This window comes from Pomacea canaliculata, linkage group LG3 (genome assembly GCF_003073045.1).
Source record: "Pomacea canaliculata isolate SZHN2017 linkage group LG3, ASM307304v1, whole genome shotgun sequence".
Classification (NCBI taxonomy): domain Eukaryota; kingdom Metazoa; phylum Mollusca; class Gastropoda; order Architaenioglossa; family Ampullariidae; genus Pomacea; species Pomacea canaliculata.
In genome coordinates, this window is record NC_037592.1 from 28,591,908 (window position 1) to 28,614,567 (window position 22,660).

General features: G+C 43.1%; 1 protein-coding gene across 2 annotated transcripts; it reads right to left on the bottom strand.

Annotated features, from left to right (window-relative positions):
• Positions 1-1,237: 1,237 nt before the first annotated feature.
• On the bottom strand, positions 1,238-22,232 carry LOC112559512 (WD repeat-containing protein on Y chromosome-like). Of its 2 annotated transcripts, XM_025230821.1 has the most exons (24): positions 22,056-22,215; positions 20,829-21,444; positions 16,147-16,380; positions 15,137-15,196; positions 14,684-14,775; positions 14,450-14,542; positions 14,032-14,124; positions 13,275-13,465; positions 12,865-13,047; positions 12,494-12,536; positions 11,353-11,458; positions 10,783-10,934; positions 10,393-10,495; positions 9,491-9,597; positions 8,742-8,821; positions 8,084-8,138; positions 7,751-7,859; positions 7,367-7,529; positions 6,778-6,926; positions 5,660-5,810; positions 4,929-5,057; positions 4,182-4,336; positions 3,760-3,845; positions 1,238-3,062 (listed from the first exon to the last, which is right to left on the bottom strand). In XM_025230821.1, exons 2-24 carry the CDS (start codon positions 21,222-21,224, stop codon positions 2,915-2,917), a joined length of 3,078 nt encoding a protein of 1,025 aa, XP_025086606.1. In that variant the 5' UTR covers positions 21,225-21,444; positions 22,056-22,215; the 3' UTR covers positions 1,238-2,914. The 2 variants fall into 2 exon arrangements, 1 of the variants encoding a protein (XP_025086606.1); XR_003098345.1 differs by lacking the exons at positions 1,238-3,062; positions 3,760-3,845; positions 5,660-5,810 and having other exon boundaries at positions 4,199-4,336; positions 22,056-22,232.
• Between the last annotated feature and the right edge of the window lie 428 nt (positions 22,233-22,660).

Sequence of the window (22,660 nt, forward strand, 5' to 3'; positions counted from 1 at the left end):
TGAAGGGGTTTTTTTTTTAATTGATGTGTTACACTGAGTCAGCAATTATTTGGCTATATCATGGGGAAGCAGCCGAAAACCTGGTTCAGATCTTCTCTCGGACTTGTTGTTCCTTCTCAGGATATAAGACAAGGAAGCAAATAATTGAACTTCTTTTGACCTTTCTAAACTGAGAAAAGCGAAAAAAATTAAGCAATCAGGATTTTCACACTGACCTTTGGTTTAATTTTATTTTGCTGTAAATGGTCTGAAGTTCTCACGAGGAGTCTTTAATACATATGCACCTAGTCGAAGAGGTTTTAATTAATTGTGCACTTTTTCACAGGACATAATCATGTTAATTCTGAGTCTGGCAACAGGCCAGGCTGGTTGGTTGATTAGCAATCAGGGCTCCTAATTCATAAAATGGATTTTCAGCCCTCCCCTAAAATTGCTGGAACATTTATTGAAGCAGCGGCAGAAGAAAAGTGCATAGACCGTTAAAGACCAACCTGACGGTTTGCGGTTTTTTTGTTTTTTTTTTTTTTTTTTTAAAGATATCAGTAGATATAGGCGAAATAAAACTAACCTTTAAATTTCAGCCTCCAAAACTAATCCGTTAATTATCCGCTACGATCAACGAGCGCTGATAACAGTGTACTACGTCACGCTAGTGCGCCATTCACCAATCACAGAGAATGAGCAACAATTTGAGTTATTATTATTATTACAGTCTATATTGGTCGTGGCTCTGAAAACTTCTAATTTAGCACAAGAAATGCAGACTTTCAACGTCCAAATAGTCGAAACTGACGCTCATTCTCTGTGTTTGGTGTTGACTGCTGGGAATTTTGTGAATGGTGTACCAACGTGACGTAGGACACCGTTACCGGCGCTAGTTGATCGTAGGTGCGAATCGCGTACTTTGCTACCAGGTAATTAGTTAACGGATGGGTTTTGGAGGCTGAAATTTACAGGCTATGTTTATATCACCTATATCTACTGATATCTGGAAAAAATAAAAACCAAAAACCCGCAAACCATTCAGGTTGTTCTTTAATATCGTGACCTTGATTCCCGACTCCATTATTTGTACATATAAGAGTATTATCGTTTGGTAACCAAGTAATGGCGAAATATATTTTACATCCGGTTTACTACACAATGTCTTATGCAAAATGACCTGCGACTTCAACATATATTTTCATCTCCCCCCCCCTCCCACAGACGCTATATCGTTCTCTTTTGCAGACCCCCTTCCCCTTGGCAGTTGTGATTTGGAGTGCTCTTACGTAACTTAAGCACATTTTTACGATAAAGAACATGCTAGCTTTTTGTGCTCACTTCCATACCGGTAATTTAGCACTCTCGGAGAAGGTTATAAAGAAACGTAATGCAGAAGAAAAATATAAATGACAGACATAACAACGAAAACTGTGTTGCACACCTAGACGAACTCTGAACTCCGCCTTTCAACATTTTTACCGTTGCGCTTTTAGCAATTGACTGCAAGGGCATCAATCAAACTTTTTAAACCGATTTTAATATATATATATAGTTGTGTCCCTTACGGTCTGGAAATTTTGACGCTTGAATGTGTAATGTGGCCTTTCAGATAAATAAACACGCCCTTGACTATATTTGTAATTAAATAATCAATAAACAAAAGCAATCTTTGTTAATTACGAATTAAGACTCCAAACAGATGCAATAAATAAACATTTGAAATCTACCGAGTCACGTGACTGCTGTTTTGTGTTATGGGAGTGGGACGTTTAGTTTACCAGAGAGCTTTGCTGAGACGGGAAACAAATTATATTTAATGCTAAACACCTTCGACTTTTTTTCAAATATCCTGGTGCAGCTGTCAGAAGGATGTTAACATTAGAGCTTAACCATCATCTGGTGAATACGTCACTCAGTCATATGTACTTGCTAACTATAATTTTCACTTACAACAAAGTGTTGCAGTATTTAAACTATTATCGTTCTTACACTTACGCACATACTTTTAAAGGTAAGCTGTAACTGCTTAACCATCGTGACTGTAATCAACGATCGATAAAAATTTTAACTACAAGATACAAGACAAATCCACTGTCACCATAATTTTATATACCTGAGATTCCAAAACGTGGGTTACAATTTGTGTTAATTACTCGAGACTTCAGAATGGTTTACAAAGTTTCACTGGACAATATGTAACGGCTAATACAATGACCGCTTTCCATACTTATGTTCAAAAAGTCAAGAAAATGTACAGTTTATAAATTCCCTTCCATAAAATGCGTCTTCTAAAAGGACTAAATAGAGTTGGAATGAAAGACTTTAAAGTCTCTGCAACGTAAAATTTAAACAAGCAAATTCATACTCTGCTATCAGAGTGAAGCAAAATGAAAAATGAGCTCCGTATGATGCAGACTACCGAGTGAAAGATAAACCACTATTAGGCGCTAGGAAAAAATGTTTGTGTAGGTGAACATCTGCAATGCCTAGCCAGATAACATCCGAAGATATCACAGCAGATCTTTACAACTCGACGGCAGACATATGAATCACAAGGAAAGGTTGATTGCAAAAAACAGTGGTTCTCACTTCTTACCAACAGCCGAATCAGCAGGTGAACTGAAGGAACTCATGCTGTTAACAGAAGGAAAGGATAAGAGCAACAGCTGGATCATGGAATGTCCAACAAGCTTCATATTTGCTTTATTACTTCATTTTCGTTCTTTTTGCTGACGTGAAAAGCTTTTCACGTAGTTTCACGATATAACCATGTGGGATTTGAAGCCAAATAAACAGTGAACGGCGTGAGGGTGTCTCTTGAACATGTTCCTCTTGCTGCTGCTGCTGCTGCTGCTGCTGCTGCTGCTGTCGATGATGATGGATTACGATGATGCAAAACAAAGAAGACTGCAACTGAAGAAGCCGCCGATCACTCGGTGGAAATCTGCGCTGCTAATGCAGCTGGTAACTTGGGGTCAACGGGAGGAAGATGCAGCGAATGAACACGCAATGCGCAATAGGGTGCGACGCTGCCGCTAAGGCTGTACACGCGTGGAACGCCTTCGTCCTCGAAGTGTCTGCAAGTCAAAGAAGTTGTGGAAAAAGCGAGTGAGGGTGGCATAAAGCAGAGAGGACAGTGTAAGAAAATGCCGCATTCTTCAATTCTTAATCACATCAGTTCTCAACAATCTCACATAATATAATCTATTACTAACGTACTTACTAAAATAAAACATTGCGAGATAAATGTCCAAGAAGTTCAGGATAAATATCACAGCAACATGCGGGGGTGTTGGAGGAGTGGGAGTGAGAGGAAGAAGAGTGTGGGATAGAACGTGATTCACCAAGCCAACATACTGGTGAGTATATATATCTACTGTGTGTGAGAAAGATAGATCATATGAGGCAGACAGATAGGCAGAAAAACCGCTAAACGACAAGGTGTATTAATTATCAGCTGGAACCGGAGGTTACGAAATGGGCGTCATAGGTTGCAATGACTAGGCGAGCATAGTATCGCAGTCTAAATCTGACTGGAGGACATTGCAAACTCTGTCGGCTGTCCGACAACGCTTGTGCCCTTCACTGCAGTTTCGGTTCGCCTGTCTAGACTGCTCATTTACCTTCTGCTGAGGGAAAGTAGAGCGATATATGGTGGTAAACTGTTAGAAAAATAAAATGAAGCTCATCTTGATGACAAGTCACGCCAAATGTAGTTTCAGACGTGGTAAACAGAGAAGGAGGAGAAAGACATGACCATGTCACTGAAATAACCTGTGGCGTCTGGGCGGCTCGGATTTCCGTTTTTTACAATAGTCCACGGCTTCTGCAACGGCGCCTTTAGCATCTCCGGCTTTGTGCTGCAACACCAGACTCACGCCATACAACGCCCGTCGCGACCCCTAGATCCGCGCCATACAACTTCCATCGTTATTCTAGACCAGCATTCCAGCTATACAGCGTCCGTCGTGACCCCAGACCCACGTCAACGTCCATCGTGACACCAGCTGTACAACGTCCACGCACTGTCTGTCGTCATACGTCCTGACAATCAGGCTACTGTCGAACTCGGGTAAGAACAACTCTCTCAATGTGAAACTAGCGCACAACACACTTATTTTTAAAATTGGATCGGTCTAACAGGATCGAAAAGTAATTAAATAACTCATCAATCTTACTGGACCTCTGCTACCTACTGTTGCTTCTGTTTTCAAGCACTCTTCAGCTTTGGTCTCCTCGGAATTTTGGAATTCTATTTCGTAAAAGGCATCCCAGATATCAGAGGGAATTCGCGGATGCCTGAAAGTTGACTCGTCTTTCAAGTCCCAAAGCTGCCGCTGCCCAAAGGTGCCTGTAGAAGACATAGGGAAATAGTCTTATATTGGATGCAATCTGCAAATGTCCTCATTTGCATTTCAGACTCTGTGGTCATGAATACAAATGAATGTGGACAGGATAGGTGTTGAACATTTTAGAGCCCTTGTTGACCCCTTCTCCCAACTGCCAAATGCAAATACACATTTACCAATAACTTTCTTTGTTCAAATCCTCAGAGATAGCTTACATCACTCTCCTTTTCAAAGATAAATTTAGTTTAGATGAGATTTCACCTGCCTCTAAGCTCCCCTTCCCAGGGAGGGTTGTTGTTATCAAGCGGGAGGAAGTCCTGCCCTATTGACAATGCTATTTCAAGACCCGTATGGATTACTTTATGTATCTTTACCCCAGAGCATCACTTTATTACTACAGCTCCAGGAATAAAGCAACATCTACGGGGTCTAGACACTACTTTATAATTTCGGAAAAGACGCCGCTTGTCCTTGAGTTTCCCATGCTGCCTCAGGGCTCCGACTTACCTCCGCTCCGTAACTACGGGCCATGTTGTTTGCGCCCTGGGTCATTGCCCCGTGCGTCGACCTGCCCTTATATGCTCTGTAGCTTACCGATCAGGTGGCCTTGGATCGTCCACAGACGCACGCAACCATCGACGGAGCAGGAAACGAGGTAGGGGTGCTCGAGCACCGCCTTGAGGTCCGTCACTGCTTTCAGGTGAGCCTCCCAGCAAGCCAGCTCTGCAGAACATGCCAGCAGATCTCTGATGATGGGGCGACAGCACAAAGTCTTTCACGGGAAGATGGAGTAAACAAGTAACGCCGCGTTTTTGGATTCGGAAACAGATCATCCTCATCAATCGTTCACTCAATAAATCAATCATAAGTCAATCATCATCACCATCATCGAAGACTTCGCCTCAATGAAACGACGAACTGAATGATGTAGGAGAATTTTATAACTGCATTGATTTACTGCAGATAACAGCAGGAAAACAAACCAACCTAAAGATCGCCAAAAGATCAGATCGAAATTCTTCCTCTTTGTGGCTAATTAGGGCTACGGGGAGAACTTAATAGCAGAGCAAAACGAAAAACGGGATCAAAAGGTGTGTGCAAAGAGCATCAGAACATGCTCAAGGAATCAGAATAAATGTGGGCTCAGGGGTGGGTGAGGGGTAGCGTCGGAACGTGAGAGCACTTCTAGGGCGAGGTGATTGGGTGGAGATAGGTGGAGAACCTTTGTGAGCCCAGAGCAAAAGAACTTATTTGTGCACAGAAAAAAGCGAAGAACATCTGTGTGTACGGTGTCACTGGCGCTAGGCAGAAAATTGTTACGGCACCTGGTGGTGGTCCACCCTCCGTTCTCCGCATGATGCAATGGTCCAGGGTGTAGACTGTGATGTGACCCTGGCTATCGCCCACTGCCAAAATCTTGTTGTCGACGTCACTTCCTACTGCTGTCACGGTGAAGTCCTGTGGCCCTTGTCTCTTCTAAGGATAGTTAATTAAGTCATCGCAGTCTTCCTACACAACAACGTCCTATTTATTTATCGTTTTTACGACTTCCTGTACCAAATTCTTTTTCCTAGGTCCCATACATTGTTCATTTTTTTCATTAATTAAATTAAGAAGCCACAAAGGTTATCTTGTCGCTTCAGCTTCCGCTTTTTTGGAACAAGAGGTGGCATGAGTTTCTCATGTAGGGAGCGGATCACAGACCTCACAGCCTTGCACACTAAGCTATTGTTTTATTTCTGAGTTTATCATTCATTATAAAATAGCATTAAATAAATAGAAGATTTTTTTCCTAAGCTCCCTTTACTTTTCACACATTTCAGTAGTTAGTTGTCGCTCCCGTTCCCGCCTTTTTTGCAACAAGCTTTTTATGCTGGTGTAAGGAGTGAATGGCACAGACACCATTCCCATACTGGGAAAAAGCAACAAAGGCCCTAACTTCTCTGTGCCGAAGTTTCTGGAACGTAAAGGAATAGACTAAAGAATGGAACTAAGTTGCTATACATACCCCTTCCAAAAAAAAAAAAAGGAAACACCAAACAGAGTCAGAACTACATCACAATAAACCTAATCAGATACCCCAAAAAAAGTCATGCTGCGCGTAATACAGAATCGCATCAGCGCCAACGCTGAACAGGCTGGCTTCAAATGTCCCATCCTGGTAAAGAAACATCTTCAGCATCAGTGGAACATTTATGCATCGACTTTAAAAAGGCCTTTGTCAGAGTGTGGCGCAAGGGGCTTTTTAGCTTTTGTGTGCACGCTATGACTGTGTTAGCCTCTATTTGTGTGTTTGATACATGTTCGTCTCTCTGGTATGCCATCCTTGTACTGCTATGACTTTTGCGCTCTAGTACTCTGTGACTGCGTTGCAGCTGGTGTTTGCATTCTGTGATGAGCTACGACAGTGAAGGCTGGGCTCGCCGTCGTGTTTTGGCCTCACCAGTCCAAACTGTGCCACCAAGGAGGCCTTGTAGATGGCGTCCCAGATGTGCACGTAACCATAAGGACCACCGACCACCAGCGTCCCTGGCAACCGTCGTTTTACTCGTTGCTTGAGAAAAGCCAAGCAGTTCACGCCCTTATCTTGTTCTGTTGGAACCGAAGAAATGACACGCGTGGATATAACAAGCAGATCAAATCTTACTACCATTCATACAATTTTTGCTGTTCCCCTATCCAATTGAGCACATAATTTATATTTTCAGAAGTGAAAAAAAAAAAGATATCGAAACATGCTCACAAAACATTGAACGCGTTAAACATGTAAATAAGTAATCAATTTAGCTAGGAAATTGTAACTGAAAAAATGAATAGTCAGTAGAAATACCAATGACACATCTTTTGTGTTGTTGTGTGTGTTGCGCTAAATAAGTAATCTTCATTATGATGATTATGAGAACTACTTGTAACTCACAAGTGCTTCTCTCTCTCTCTCACACACACACAATGTAAGCGATTTTTGCACTGGCTATGATACAAACGATTCTCAGCATTATGCCGTGGTTTGTATGCCCAACGCAAGAGCTCACCATTTTCGGGTTCAAGGTCGGGTGGAAGGGGAGCACAGAGAACAAAATCGCGTTGACTCTTCTCCTTGTCCCATATCATAACCAGTCCATCGAACCCTCCCGTGGCGATCCACTTAGGTGGACAGAAGTCACTGCACAGGACGTCTTCCCTGTGACCTTTTTTCTGCAAGCGTGATTATACAACCGACATTACTGCTTGATGGCTGTGAAGTGTATTTTATTGCTTCACCTTACTTTCCGACACTCTCTCTCCCACCCTCTCTCGCATATAGACGCACAGGAGCGTAATGAAACACGTGATCGGGTCACCACGCATATGCACACATGTGGATGTGCAGCCGGACAAGTCAACGCAGCTCGCAGCAAGCACTACTGCTGGCTTACCGCCACGTCCTTGGTGAAGTTGGGAATCAGGGGAAGAATGAAAGTGTTGGAGTCGATGTCGTCGTGGTACACGTTGATTCGCCGATTCCAGCCAGCAGTCAGTATAAACCTGAAAAATGTTGCAGGCCTATGTTTTTTTCCAATCATTTCGTCTAAGAAACCCGGCTTTGACTTTAAACAAACTTGACACTGAAATTACACGCAACTGCGTGCGTCCATAACAAATTTCCAGTTTGCTTACCTGTTCACCAGCATTACTGGCAGTTTTAAAAAAAAAGTATTTAAATAAAACGCTACTGAAGTATTCGTAGAAGATGATCACCGAGGACTCACCCTTCTTTGTATATGTCGACGTAGGTGACTGTGGTCAAAGGAGCCGATCTGCCATCTGAAATGACCGAACGTAATTCGAACAATCATCGTGACTCTGCAGCACAGGAGCATATAGTCAACGTACACCATCACGGTGAGAAAAGAATGCATCCTTGCAAAAACTCATCATCTGTCCCTGATGTAGCTTGCTTTAGCTATCTAGCAAGACTTCGGCTAGATGATCGTGATACTCATTTCTTCTTTCATGCTTTATGTGAAACTGATGACGTTTCTTTCTCCCTCCCTCTCACTCTGTGCGTGTGTGCGTGTGTGTGTTGGAGAGAGGAAAGTGAATGTATAGATGCATTATAATCAATACAATGTTATGATTTACCTAATAGTTATAATTTTAACATCTTAGGTGCGACTGTCGGTCTGTAATGTCTTATATATTATTGAGTTGATTACTCCTAGGGTGACTGGCTGTGTGAATGCGTCTTCGGTTCTTGAACCCATATATTTATTACTAATATAATTGCTTATTACTGTTGTTATATGCGTCAATTTCAGTGACTTATTGTCACAGCTTTATTCCCGCTTTTGTCTTAACACTTTTGTTTTCCTCTAAAAATTACAGCAAAACCACCAAACAAATGCTGGGGGTTAACCGGGCACTAACGAGGTTGTAGTTCGTTCAGTCGCTGGCCGTTGTTGTGGTTCCAAATCCTCCCCGTTCCGTCCCTCCCAACCGTGATCAGTCTGTCCGCCAAAGGCAGACAAACGACAGGAAGACGACGGCACAAAGCATGTGTATACAAATACAAACACAGTGCACGCACGTGCACATTCGCGAAGACGACAGCACTCAAACGAACTCGCGCACAACCACGCACGCATTTATACAAGTAAATTGGCATTTTGCACACATGTACGCTCAGACCAAAAAATTTTTGTTACATGACTGGACACAAACATCAAAAACAAGAAGATAATGAGCCTAAGCATTACTGTCGTGTAAACCTGACACCTCAGTCTGTGATTGCTACAGTCGCACATAAAGTTAGCTTAGTGTCTATAGCTACATTTTAAATGAAGCATTAAGATTCGTGATTACGCCTATTTCGAGTATACGATAATGTCTATAGTCTACATGAGATTTTTGCACTGTAATCGTGCCTAATCTATTTGAAAGTGCCTATACTTATGTTTTCTGTCAACAAGAGGTATTTGCAGAAGGTGTCTAAAGCTATTTCTATGACATACATGTGGGGTCTATAGTCGCATCGCAAGTGCACATGAGGTGTCTATATTTATGCCTATACTCTTCCTGAGATATTCTCAAAAAAGTGTCTATAGTCGCGCCTAGAGCTCACACAAAGTGTCAACAGTTTCTCCTACAGTCTACACGAGAATCAAGATCCCTATTACCGTCTGCCCAAAGGGTCTAAGGTCATGCTGGCCACGCCTTGGCTGTCATGGGCATCTCTGAACTCCGACTCCAGGAGACCTGTCTCCAAGTTCCAGGTTTTTACCACCTGTGCAGGTAAATGTAAATAAATAGTACAATAGAACAGGATCAGCCAGACTCAAGGTGCTTTACATATTGGCATGCAAGCACATTAATTTATATATATATATAACAACAATTAAATAATAAAATATTAATACATCATATTAATAGAAGAAGCAGAAAAATGTTATTGCTAGGTGGCATGGAACAAGCATTCCCCCTTTTCTTTAGTGATCCATCCTGACAGGATCCAGCAGGCCCTGCATAAAGAGGGGATGCAGCTTGCAAAAACTAGGGAAGAGATGGATGTGAAAGACATGCTACTGACGGCAGTATCTGCTATAAAATTTTGCGACATGTCACTGCGATGTAGGTAGCTGTTAAGTTCTGTTGTAAAACACAATCGTATACGGACTTGAAAACCTCAGGACACAGATTCACGCCAAACAAATGAATAATTCTGTGCAACGCCTTGACAGTAGCAGCTGCAGCGTCTGCATCACAAAAACGATGGTCGTGTCACTGAGAACTTGAGCTCTGGCTGAGCTCTTGGTAACCACCAACGTTTCTTTTAACACAGACTTCCTAACATTGTCAGATAATGTCTCCTAAATTTTAATAAACTCAGTAGACACAAATATAGAGTCTGAAATCGATAGACCATGTGAACTACCCGCCTTAAAACACTGATACCTCGCAACATTCTGAACTTTCCCTCCCCATACTGCGCAGCTATGACAGGTCTCTTCAAGGAACGGCAGCTTTGCCTAAGCTTATCTTCTCCCCAGCGTAACGTGCAAGCGACAGCAGTGCCACCTACCGAACCCTCGCAGGCTGTGATGACTTGCTTAAGCGCCTCGCTGTAACAGCAACATGTCACGGGGCTGTCATGTGACTTCACGAAGCGCTCTTTCACGTCCTTCCTGAAAAGGAAAAAGCTGACATCTGGGTGTCCAGTAAGACATGTAATCTATGAGTTATTATTTAATGTTCGATGCTACCGTATTTGCTCGTTAGCTTTGAGTTCACCGCCAACCAGAGGAAAGTGCTACATAATCACTATCATCATCGTCGTCGTATCTTTGCCACCGCTATGCACAATACAACGACACACCGAAAGGTCCTCGATTCTCCCTCATTTTGCTGCTTGATCCATCCTTCTGCTGCCTTAAGCAATGAAGCAGCAAAACAGCGGACACTTGCAGCTTACCTGGCCCTGAGCTTCAGCTTAACCATGTTTTCGCCCACCAGCGCCAGGGACCCGGACTCACAGCTGAAGGCCACCGCGTTGAGCTCCCCGGTCAGATGGAGAACGTGCCAGGGTAAGGTCTGTATGCACGTGTGCTGCACCACGTCCCATACCTGTACATCACCAGCAAGGCCAAATACCAGATACGTCACACCGCCGTCACACTTGGAGCTGTATCGTCACACGTGCTGTGAACAGACACTCAAACTACCGGGAACGTCTGAACGCAGGTGCCATTTATTGGTTTTAAATAAAGGGACACTACTTTCAACTGCCCATCTCAGTTAAGCACCTCTCAATCCTCCCCCTCCCAAAACAAGTAGAGGAAATACCCGTTTCGCAGTTATTGTCTTTATAACAATCTCTGAAAAGTGCCAATGCTATACCATTTATACGCTGAGCACTGGACATGGAGACTAAAATCTTAACGTTCAAGTTACTTCCCTTTACCGCTGTAAGCAGTCAAAGATGCACACCGCCCCCGCCTCCCATCATCTTCTTCTTCCTCTATTTCAGATGATTTGTCCTCACCTTGACCCACTTATCCTTAGAGACGCTATACAGCCGCTTTGTGTTGCCACAGATTATGAGGTAGAAAATAGGCGTGTAGTGACCCCGCAGTGTTGCAATGGGGGACCTGGAAAGAAAGAAATCAAATCAAAATCAAATAAAAAAAAAATCAAAACAAACTTTATTGTCTGTCGAGGATACCCAGGACAGAAATTTTTCTTCGCTCACAAGGGCAGCATGCATACTCATACAGACATTTAACACACAGTTAGGAGTAAAGATACAAGTAGTTAGGATCTCCGTCAAATGGTAATGAAATTCCAATACTTAAAATTTCTGTGTATATATATTAAATAAATAAGTTGGCATTGCAGATTGCAACGAAATGTCCGAATTTCATTGTCTTCATCCTCCTAGTCCTAGTTTCTATGTCAAGGCTGTGGTGAATTTACTGACGGGGATGACTTTTAGAAGCATGTCCTAATCTGGACGACTTAGAAACACCATCACTTCATATATCTCCTTCTGTGTAGATTGCACCATTCCATTCAAAGCAGTTCATGTTTTATCCTAACAACAAACCTTGGGTGACCAAGGGCCTAAAAGCAGTGCGGAACGAAAAGAAACCACGGGTTCTGCCCACGACAGTAAATTGGTACATAGAGAGGTCCGTGATGCTATCCGTTGGGTCAAGGTGAAAAAAAGAAGGAAAAAAAGACCAGACAACGAATGATCTATGACGTGATCTCGGCAATGGAAAACAAAACCTATGAGCCGTAATCACAGGCTTAGCAGTTAGCTAGTCAAATGTAGGGAGAAGGGGTTGGACTCAAACTGGACGGTTCTTTTTTCTTTTGTTTTTTTGCGCAATGAGCATTCTTCTGAATGGATACCTGCGCATTACAAATCGACATCATCATCATCACCAGTTAAAGACGGAGGTGCAGGATCCGCAAGTGACGTCACCTCGTGTCCATCAAAAAGTAGCACCGATAACTGGTCTGTGATTCTCATACCAAAGAGATTCATTACCAATGTTCCTACAGCTCTCCTTTACTCTCATCTTCAACCTTAAAATCGCTTAAAATCGCTTCAACAACAATCATCATCATCATCATTATCAACATCATCATCAAGCCTACTTCAAAGATGTTAAACCAACTTTGTAAAGTAGCAGTTCCACAAGCGGATATGGTGATCCGTTCCTGAAACAGATGTTGTTATCACTGACAACACTATCTTCGCCACTCTCACCAAGCAAGCATGCACGCAAGCAAACACACACATATGCACTTTGACAGCAAACAGACCTACTTCGGTCCTGCAGCGGTATACAGGGGAAAAAAAGCTGAATGGAGAGGGAAATAAGCAGAAGACAGAGGCAAACAGAAAAAAATGATAGAAATGGGAACTGAAAAATAAAACAGACAAAATAATTTAACAGGAATGAAAGCCACTAGGCCTACTGAGATATAGATGATCAAAAGACAGAGGATCAGTGTGTGTGTGAGAGAGAGATCTAGGTAGATCAACCTCCAGTGGCCACAATTTTCATCTCATAGTTGAAGTCGAAGCAGCTGACCCCCAAGAATACCCCGAACACCAGTTGGTCATGCGGAGCCCGTGGCTGGGGGACGGCGTTGGCCTCAAGAAACTTGGTTCTGGACGGCTGTTCACCCATAGCCTGCTGGACGTTGGTGCTGGCTCTTCGTCTCCCTGATTTAAGAGACAATGAAATAAAAAATCATCTTTTCCAAATCCGAACATTCCCCTCTGTTCCTTCCATCTCTCCCTTCCTTTTCCTCCTGCCCATTCGCCTCCAACTTAAGTTTATTCACACACTCCTAAATCTGATGTCTCTGTGATGTTAGTGACGGAAGGACTAAACCCAGAAACCTCACGATCTTCATTGCAAACGTGGAGCAAACGACGAGTCAACTGACCAATCACGAGCGACGCATTGATATCTGACGAGCAGGACACGACCTGGTCAGTCTCGGGGTAGTAGCGCACCATGTCTACCCAGTCATTGTGCACGTGCCAGCACGTGAAGTCTATCCTCTCTTCCTCCACTGCGTGGTCCAGCAGGACGCTAGGGATGAAACCTTCGTACAGAGGCGCCTTGTGCCAATACCTGGGAGATCGACGTATGAGAAGTTAAAGTGGTAGTCTATTATTATTATTTAAGAACCCACTTTCATATAGCTATTTATATAAAGTTTCATATTTCAAATATATGTATCCAACTCTTTTTCGTTACTTACATGCATTATCGCGCAAAACGGCACATCGAGCACCCAAATATAGGAAAAAGACAATCAACTAATGATACTTTTTCAAAGTATTTTAGTTCTAAGCGTCATGCCACTACGTCATGCGGTGTACTGCGCACTTCGTTCCACCTGTTAGTACTCAAGTCATAGCGCCACCTAATAAAGATATCGCCCCGCCAACGAGTTAATCGACCAGAACCCTCTCTTTATTATTAGCCTTTCAACTGTTTGATTGTTTTTCAGCAGTGGCCTCCCCGCCTCAAACCAAGCTCTCTAACAGTTTCCCTCCTTCCAATTTTCAAGATCGTTGTCCAGTTTTTTTTTCCTCCTGATCACGGCTACTCTAACAGCAAAACTAAGGGGAATCTAGCATTACGTCGAATAAGTATTTTATGAGAAAGTATGAAACCTCCTGGGCGACCCTCACCTGAATGACGAGCCCATTTTCTTAAAGGTCAGCACGGATACGCAGCCAGCCTGGTCACCGTACACAATGATGCATTTACCTTCTCCCAAAGAGCTGAAAAACCCACGCTCAATCAGCATGGCATCTCAGGAACAAGCCTTTTGGTGCACGGAAAATCATGCATTCTCGGACGTGATGTGCTGAAGTTTTAACTTTCCGAGTTTTCAGTTTTGTTACAATGTCCTATTAACGACTATCGTCCATTTTATTTTGGAATACACTGGAGTCGAACAATTTTTTTTTCTTTCTACCCCTTTTTAGCGTTGAACAGATACTGTCTCTCTCTCTCCCCCTTCTTTTTATGTGTTGTAGATTGCGAAACACCCTAATATACTTTATTCCACTTTACGCAGCACTTTCTCTTCAGTAAAGTACTCACCCGTAATGCACAGCCATTGGCTGTGTCCTCAGGCCGCTCAACTGACAGAACGGTCGGAATGAGCTTGAGTCGAAAAACTGGATTTCCCGATCTCTGCACAAACATTATTCCAAACAAAAAAAGTCGAAAAATGGAACTGCCACTGGTGAACTTTCTGTCTCGTATATCTATTATTTATTTACAGACAATTTTTTTTTTATGGAACTGCAAGCCTAAAGACACTCGCGCACTTACCCAGTTGTCAGGATAACCTTGCTGTACTCCGGCATCAGGACCATTCCAGTTATCCACTTCTTCGCCAATCTATTACAGTTTCTTGACTCGCTCTAAAACGCACAAGTACATGCGAGGTTTCTGTTAAACCGGTTCACTCAGCGGCAGACATGGGTGCATTTAACACTGGAGTATTTAGCACTTGACAATACCATTTTCTGTTTAGTCTTGAACGGAAGCTAGAACAACAGGACTGACATAACAATAAGACGGTACACTCACATCTCTGTGCTTTCATTCTTGTTTTCTATTGAAGCAGCTAATATATTAGCCTGCAGCCGAAATAAGCAGTATGCACAGAAAGCCCACCGGGTCAACATTTTTGTGTACTAAGACCATAAATTAATAAAATGTTGCAGCTTTGAACGCCGGATAGCTTTTAATGAAGGTAAGAGAAACAGTACAGATTCTTACCACGCAAAATGCTTGACGAACCACTTTCAAGGTGGAGGACCATAAGGTGAGCGTACCCATCTGGAATAAAGAAATGGACAAATCTACATTTCAGGCAATAATCTGGCAACTGTATTATTATTATTATTATTATTATTATTATTATTATTATTATTATTATTAAGGAGTATATTTTTTCCTCGCTTTATCTAGTCCGTATGTATACAGACCACTTCGAGTGTCATATGAGTATATATACGTAGAGAGGTCCAAAATTCAAAGAATTTATGCTTCAAATTTTCGACAGAAATAGTGTTTGGACTTCTTGTTTTTGATATCTCACTAAGGAAGTCCCCCAACTTCGTCCTTCTGAACAGAAAAGGAGACAGAATGAAAGACAATGTGCTGGTGACATTCGTGAAAGAGTTTTTTTAATGTGTCCCAAATGGCTCAAACACATGTGATCTGCCTTCTGAAGGCCTCTAGCATTAACTGAGTTCCAGCAAGGTGGTGCCTTGTGACTTGAATTGTCTTAAAAATGAAGCAGCCACTTTGGGGGAAGATCTTTTGAGGCCGCGGCATTATCAAAGCAATGAAGGAGGAGATGGAAGTCACATTCATTCGCTCTTTTACTTCACGTCCTTGTGTTTGGGGTTAGATGAGGGAATGACATGTTATTTAAGTTCAACTCAAACACAAAAACCACAAGTTCACACATAAATTCTTGTACTCCCTTGCCCCTGGTACATGTCTCTAAAGTATTGTACGTGCATGCGCACGTGTTTCTGCATACTTCCACACGCACACACATGTATTGATGTATGATTATGTACACATTAAGCTGCAACTTTCGAATGTAATTAAACAAGAAAGGGTTTTAGTTTCATAAAACATTCCACGGGCTCCCTCTAGTCACAACCGCAGAAAATTTGCATGACGCGGGGTGAAGGGGGTGGGGGACAGGGAACGCGTTTGCTTTAAGAAGGGAGAGGTGGGGTAGTATTGCTTTCTTGGGAGGATGGTGCCCCTACCTGGCTGCAGATAACCCAGAAGCCATCATGAACTCTGGCCAGAGCTATGGCAGGATCCCTGTGGGGCAAGTTTTTGCGGATGGGGGGCTCGTACAGCTCCACTCGACATGCTCGCATCAACATGTACTCCTCCTGTGTCAGCTCCAGGTAGAGGTAGGTGCACAACTCGTCCCACGAAATCAGGCCCGCCGCCGGCCAGTCAATTGTGGCGAACAGCCGCGAGGCTGCCTCTTTCTTTTCGACAGAAATGGACAGTTGCAATCAATAATAAGTACACAAACTGAAGTGCACATTCTGTTTAAATAACAATGAAAGTACTTCTAGAGCGCATTTCTTCGCCTTGAAGCAAGGTTAATATACCTGGAAGAAAAAACGAGTTGCTTATATATATAATTATGGTAAAAGCTTGAAGATATGCTAAACAATAGAAAAAAAGAAGAAGAGAAAAGGGTGGGGAAAAATATGCGCCACCAACTACTGTCGGTTTTCTGCAACACGATGAGTCTCAAAGGAGAAGGCTACCACCTGCTGGAGGTTTTCTAGAAAGAGATGAATCTTATAGGAAAAGGCAAGCAAAATGGCAAGGTGGGCACAAATAATTTGCTGCTCCGCTCAAGATTTCGGGTTTCAAAAGAACCATTTACAGTCGTGTCTAAAGCCCAAGTACGCGTCGGTTCTGTGAGGGCGCCACGGTTCGCACTCTTTCGCGAATGAAAACAAGCTCTAATTCGACATAAGACAAGAAAGGCATTCACCGTTACGCCAGAAGGCTACACCTTGCTCGGCTATTTCTCGCTGCATTCACCTTTGACGTTGTGTGGTGCGATACACAGATCCATTGCGCACACACGGGGACCACACCAGGAGACTGAATGTGAAATCATGTACTCAATGACTTCACTTAACAACAAAGCATGGCCTCCTTTCACGCCCAGGAGCTGTTTTAAATGTGATTGTAAACAAACGATCGTTTTATAGCACAAAAGTTTTCAAAAATAAAAAGAAGAAAAAAACAGTTCAGAACGTCAGTATCTATTAAGTCGGTTTTGCCGTTTTACTGTCAGTCCAGCATCGAAAGCCTTCTTCAGGATGTGCCCGCCTCAGGAGAAAAAATAATAAATAACGACCAAATTATGTGTGGTAGCGGCTCCAGAAGTGTTCTTTCGTTATACCCACTAAACTCTTATACTTCAGCGATTTCGTGAGCAAAATAACCATCTTACAGTGCTGGGCGAGGAAAGCGGGTTTAATGCACCGTTAGTTGTCAGCAAGGATGCTCTGCTTTTAATTACAACTCGGGCATTTGTTCAGACAAAATTTAGACCTTTGGCGTTAGAAGGGCAGTGGCGTAGGAACCAGGGGGGCAGCAGGGGCAGCCGCCCCCCCAAGGAAAATACAGGGGGGGCAGGAATATCCTTTTGCCCCCCCAATATTTGAGACGTAATTCCTCACAAAGAGCAAAGAACTGAAGAAAGGTAGTGGAACGTAGAGAGGAGACGGTCATCACCGTCACAAAAGCGGGCCCTGAGGCAAGTGGAGGCTCTAACACAGCGGTTCTCAACCTGTGGGTCGCGACCCCCTTGGGGGTCGCGACGTGCCTACAAGGGGGTCGCGAAGGTGGTCATTTTTTAAAAAAAGTTTCTTATACTGGTATTAGTGGAATTAGTTTACATTGTGTAACCGAGTGGTGCGGGGCTCAAACTCCAAATCTCTTCTTCCTATTCAAGTACACTGTCTCGGCATGCAGTGACTTCTCACTTCCAAAACTCAAAAACAATCTCCCTCTCAACAATTAAGCCTCCAATCTCCCTCCTCTCGCCTTTTGCCCTCTTTCTCCCCCAATCTCTCATCGCTGACTCCCCTATATTACACACCCATATTACAAACACTGACAAGATGAATGCTTTCGTCCGAAAAATTTCGTTGTGGACGCAAAAGATACGCCAAGAAAATATTTTTGATATGTTTCCGTGCTTGTGTAAGTGCAAGGCTGACAACTTGAATCTTGATCAGGTGAAGAATGTAATTATTGCCCATCTAAACGGACTGCAAGAAAGGTTTCAGCATTATTTCGCTGAAATTGATGTGACTAAATACGATTGGATTCGTAATCCATTTCTGGCTGATCCTAGCACAAGCGGGTTGTCCACGCAAGAAGAAGAGCAGCTCATCGACCTTTCGAGTGACCAATCCCTGAAAATGGTCTTTCAAACAACACCAGTGACAACATTCTGGATTAGCATCAACGGTGAATATCCTCTCCTTTCTGAGAAAGCAATGAAAGTTCTGCTGCCATTTTCAACTTCGTATATGTGTGAGCAAGGATTTTCAGCATTGGCAGCACTGAAGTCGAAATACAGAAATCGTGTGGACGCAGAGGCTGAGCTGCGAATAGCAGTGGGTACGAACATCGCACACAGGTTCGCTTCTTTATGCAACAGCAAGCAGGCTCAACCTTCTCATTAATCAAAGTGAGTGTCCAATAAAATAATATTTATTAGCTTTAGTAAAATTTCATTAACAGTTATACTTCTTGCAGATACGAACTTTGCTCTTCCGTTGTTGAATTGCATTGATTTCCTCGACGCGGCGTTCGACGTTAGCTAAAGCTGCCCCCCCCCCCCCGCTCTTCCACCGACCTAGCCGGCTAAGGGGGGTCGCGGACGTACCGGTGTTCGTCAGGGGGGTCGCCACATGTAAAAGGTTGAGAACCGCTGCTCTAACACCTCTGACGATCAGATCGGGGACAGTCCGTTGGTATTGTTTGCCATGCTAATTGCAGGCTGTGTTGAAGCCTGAGCGAAGAAAGCAGCCGGACAGTACATCGGTACATCGAGTGTGGTCTCCCTCCCCCTCCCCATAATGCGACGCCTTTTCTTTGGCGGTTTTCGTTTGACAACATAAAAATATCCCCCACCCACTCGCTGTCACCCTAAAATTATCTGCTATCGCTTACAACCATAGGGGCCGCACTGGTCATGGGAACACAGAAAGCCAGTAACGAATTAGTTGCATACCAATACGGCAATACCCAGTCTTGCCAATCAGACAGGAACCCTTACACTTTGTGAAAAGCTAGCGAAGCATGAGGACTTCCATCTTACTAGACACCAACGGTTTTAGTGCGAATTGTCGGCTTTGACTTCACCTAAGTAAGGCAAGACTCCGAGTCCTATATTGGTAGTTTTCTTTAGAGACAGAGAGACTGGTATTATTGCTATCTACGACTCAGGGGGAAGTGCATAAGTAACATTTTCTAAAACTACACAGGGGCACTCACTCTTTTATCATCAACGACTGTGGCTGGTACTCAACATAAGTATCTGTGTTATACTGTTTGGTTTGTATATATGTGTCCGTGTTTTGGTAGATGGCCATAGAACGTGTCGCATCGCTGGCTCAGCACCGTCGGGTAGCGGAGCGAGGAAGGGGTGGCCCTGAGGCCATTCCCACCCTAGTTTCGTCCGCTGGCCACGGTGGTCTGGCCAGTTTATGGCCCTTAATTATAGGGTAGCCTTGCGTCCCTTCCTCTCTGGTCTCTTTGGTTCTCTTTGAGGTGGATGGGGCTATTTTCCCAGGGTGTGTGGACACCGAGTTCAGGTATAGGGCTGTGCCTCTTTGTAACGTGTTTTTCTCGCGGAGCTGGGCCCTGTGGGTGGGAAGGTTCGGAGGTTTCTCGAAGCTATAGAAACCTGCCACACAGGTATATTGTGGATGGGAAGACGGCGGGGCGGAAGATGAGATTTTTGCTGGTGGAGAGACCTGTGCCCGTCTCTGGGAGTAGTCGGGGTTTGCCACGTGCTGTGTGTACTGTCGCTGGAACTGGCGTGGTGTCTAGAAGAGGGTTCCAGCAACCATTTCCCCGCGTTTGTTGTGAGATAGAACAAAGCGTGTCACGAGCCGTTGGGTGAGTAGGCTTAATTAATATTTACCTTGTTTTTCCACCCGATGGCTACCCTGGCCAGTATGCGTTGTGAATGCGTTAGCCGGGAGTCATTCTTTAATTTGTTTTTTCTTATTTAATTCTGCTTTGCCTTTTAACAATAACAGCGTTTGTGATGCTACCTCAGTGTGCGTGCGTGCAGTACCCCCCCCCCATCTTTTTTACGTAATGTGCGAGTGCGAACGCCGTTCACTGTCAGCAGGGAGTTTGCCCCCCCAACGCCGAACATCTTCCTACGCCACTGAAGGGTGCAGGTCAATATACGAACTGAACAAAAGGAATGGGTGTCATTGTGCAAAACGGACGCTCTCACATGAAAACAAATAGGAAAATAAATTTTAAAAATCAAGAAAATTATAAACTGCATATTCAGCAGTAGCCAACTGTTTGTCTGATGAGGGAAAACCAATGAGATTCTACGAGTTGGTAGGACGCATCTTACCTGGCAAAATGCACGCTCACACAGTTCCTATAAATTTCCAGAATGCACATATTACCTGTATCCCGTAACTTGCCAAAATGCACATCTCATCAGAATCTTCCAGAAAGTTAATATTACTCAGCTCCTATTATTTCCAGAATTCTCTCTGGACTACCTGGCATAAAACATTTCAGGGTTTCCAATAGACGTCCACTCCGCACGTCTGACAGAACCTCTCCAATTTACAGACGCCCTAAAGTTTTGCAGGCATGCTCACACCTACCTGGACTTTGCAGTCTGTTGGAAAACGTATCTTACCTCGATTCCACAACTCTCCAGCATAAGGGTGAACACTTCCAGCGAGACGGGCAGGTGAAACTCTTTCTGCGCTCTAGAAAACAACAGACGGAGTTGCTCAAGCATGGGCTGACTAAGTTTCACTTTATTCCCCTGGGAGGATGATTTCGTCTGAAGGGTCATTCCCTTGACGATGGCGAGGAATTCCGCTGGGATGTTTATGGTTGTTTTCCTAAATCTCCGTGCAGTCAGGGGTTTGCGTAGCTTGAGCAGCTTGCGCGCTCCCGTGATTGGGAGTGACCCTCTGTCTATGAGGACCGTGTCCACAGGTACTCCATTAACCTGGATGAGTATAGTTTCGTCTTTGGTTGCCTTGGCATTGGCATTTATGAGACTAGCTTTGTCTTTAGAAGCCATTTGCCTTGAAACTTCCTAGCATATAACTTTTTCGGGAACTGTATGCCTCGGATGGGTGGGATAGCTTCCCCTGTGATGTATTCTTTTAAATTGCTGTCTTCTTTAAGAGGCTGACTTCCTCTCTCGAGGAATATCCCAATCCTAGGACTTTATCCTTTCTACAAGTTCTTTTTTTATATATATATAAAATCTGCTTATAAGCTCTCCAGAAAGCTGTTACCTGAAAGACATTCGAACGTTGTCCTTAAATAGTTATAATAGGCATCGACAGGTTTTTTTCAGAAAGAAAAAAAAATAAATTGTGAGAAAGAACTGATATCTATAACGACAGAAAATATAAGAAGGTACGTTTTTATTTATAAAAGCATTTTCTTTGCAGCTCTTCATTTCAATATATCTATCCTAACCAAATGAAGTATAAGCGATTAATGTTTTCTAAAATGTGCTTTTTTGCGGGTGTTCTCATTTTGCTCTCCCCACACAGACCTACTTTTGTGCACGCCAGTGAAGAGTGCAAGACGAGGAATGAAGATATTCTTGTTAGCTAACGGTGCATGTATTCCCTCAAATCTAAGAAATCCCTGGTAAATATGTGGTAGTTATGTCTCATTTTATAGTTTCAACACGTCTTGTCATCAATACACACCTTCTTACCTTAATTTCACAATTCCGTTTGACAAACATCAAAACTAATGCGATTAAATAATTTGATTAGTACTGATCAAACCGTAACAGCATTTGATCCAGCAAGTTGCACTTGCCAAAATAGTGTTCTAGCTTAAATTTTCACCATTAATGACTTATTGAGAAATGTTTTTCGCAAATACTAACCTCTTGGGTAAGGTGATTTTTGTCACTATAATCTTACGGCTTAAAAAAGAGACAATATTCTTTTAAACAAAATAACGTCTGCCGAAACATAAGATGGCTCTCCGAATGGTTGCCATAAGAGTTACGCCCCTTTCATCTTTGGATACACTAGATAAGATTGCGAGGTGTTAACAGAGCAAACAAATAAATGATTCCATGTCGATTGACTTCATTTCTTTTACGTTCTGAAACTGATAATTTAAGAGGATCTCTTCTTGCAATTTATGAAACACTGCTTACACAAACATACACCAAGGATAAAATATTTTTCTAAAAATCACTTAATGTGCTTAAACATAAAAGAGTAGTTGTTTTCAAACTACAGAATAAAAGGATCGTGGGAAGGAGAAAGCAATGAGGGTAAGTTAAGGAGACTAGGTACTTGATGTATTCACAAAAAGGAGAGTTTTTAGTCCAGCCTTTAAAACTCTAGGGGTGGTCTTGGTGAAAAATGATGGTAAGACATTGACTCTGGGGCCTGACGTAAGAAATATACAAATTTAAATGAGAAAACTGGTATGACATCAACATTTCAGATATGTATCATGGGATTAGACAATGGAGCA

Bases quoted from the DNA above. Each gene is read 5' to 3' on its own strand.
- LOC112559512 (XM_025230821.1), bottom strand. From the start codon at position 21,224: ATGGCTTCTAAAGACAAAGCTAGTCTCATAAATGCCAATGCCAAGGCA. The intron at 14,776-15,136 runs GTAAGAATCTGT...TGTGCGTTTTAG, and splicing joins TTCGTCAAGCATTTTGCGTG to AGCGAGTCAAGAAACTGTAA. The intron at 14,543-14,683 runs GTAAGTGCGCGA...ATGTTTGTGCAG, and splicing joins AAGGTTATCCTGACAACTGG to AGATCGGGAAATCCAGTTTT.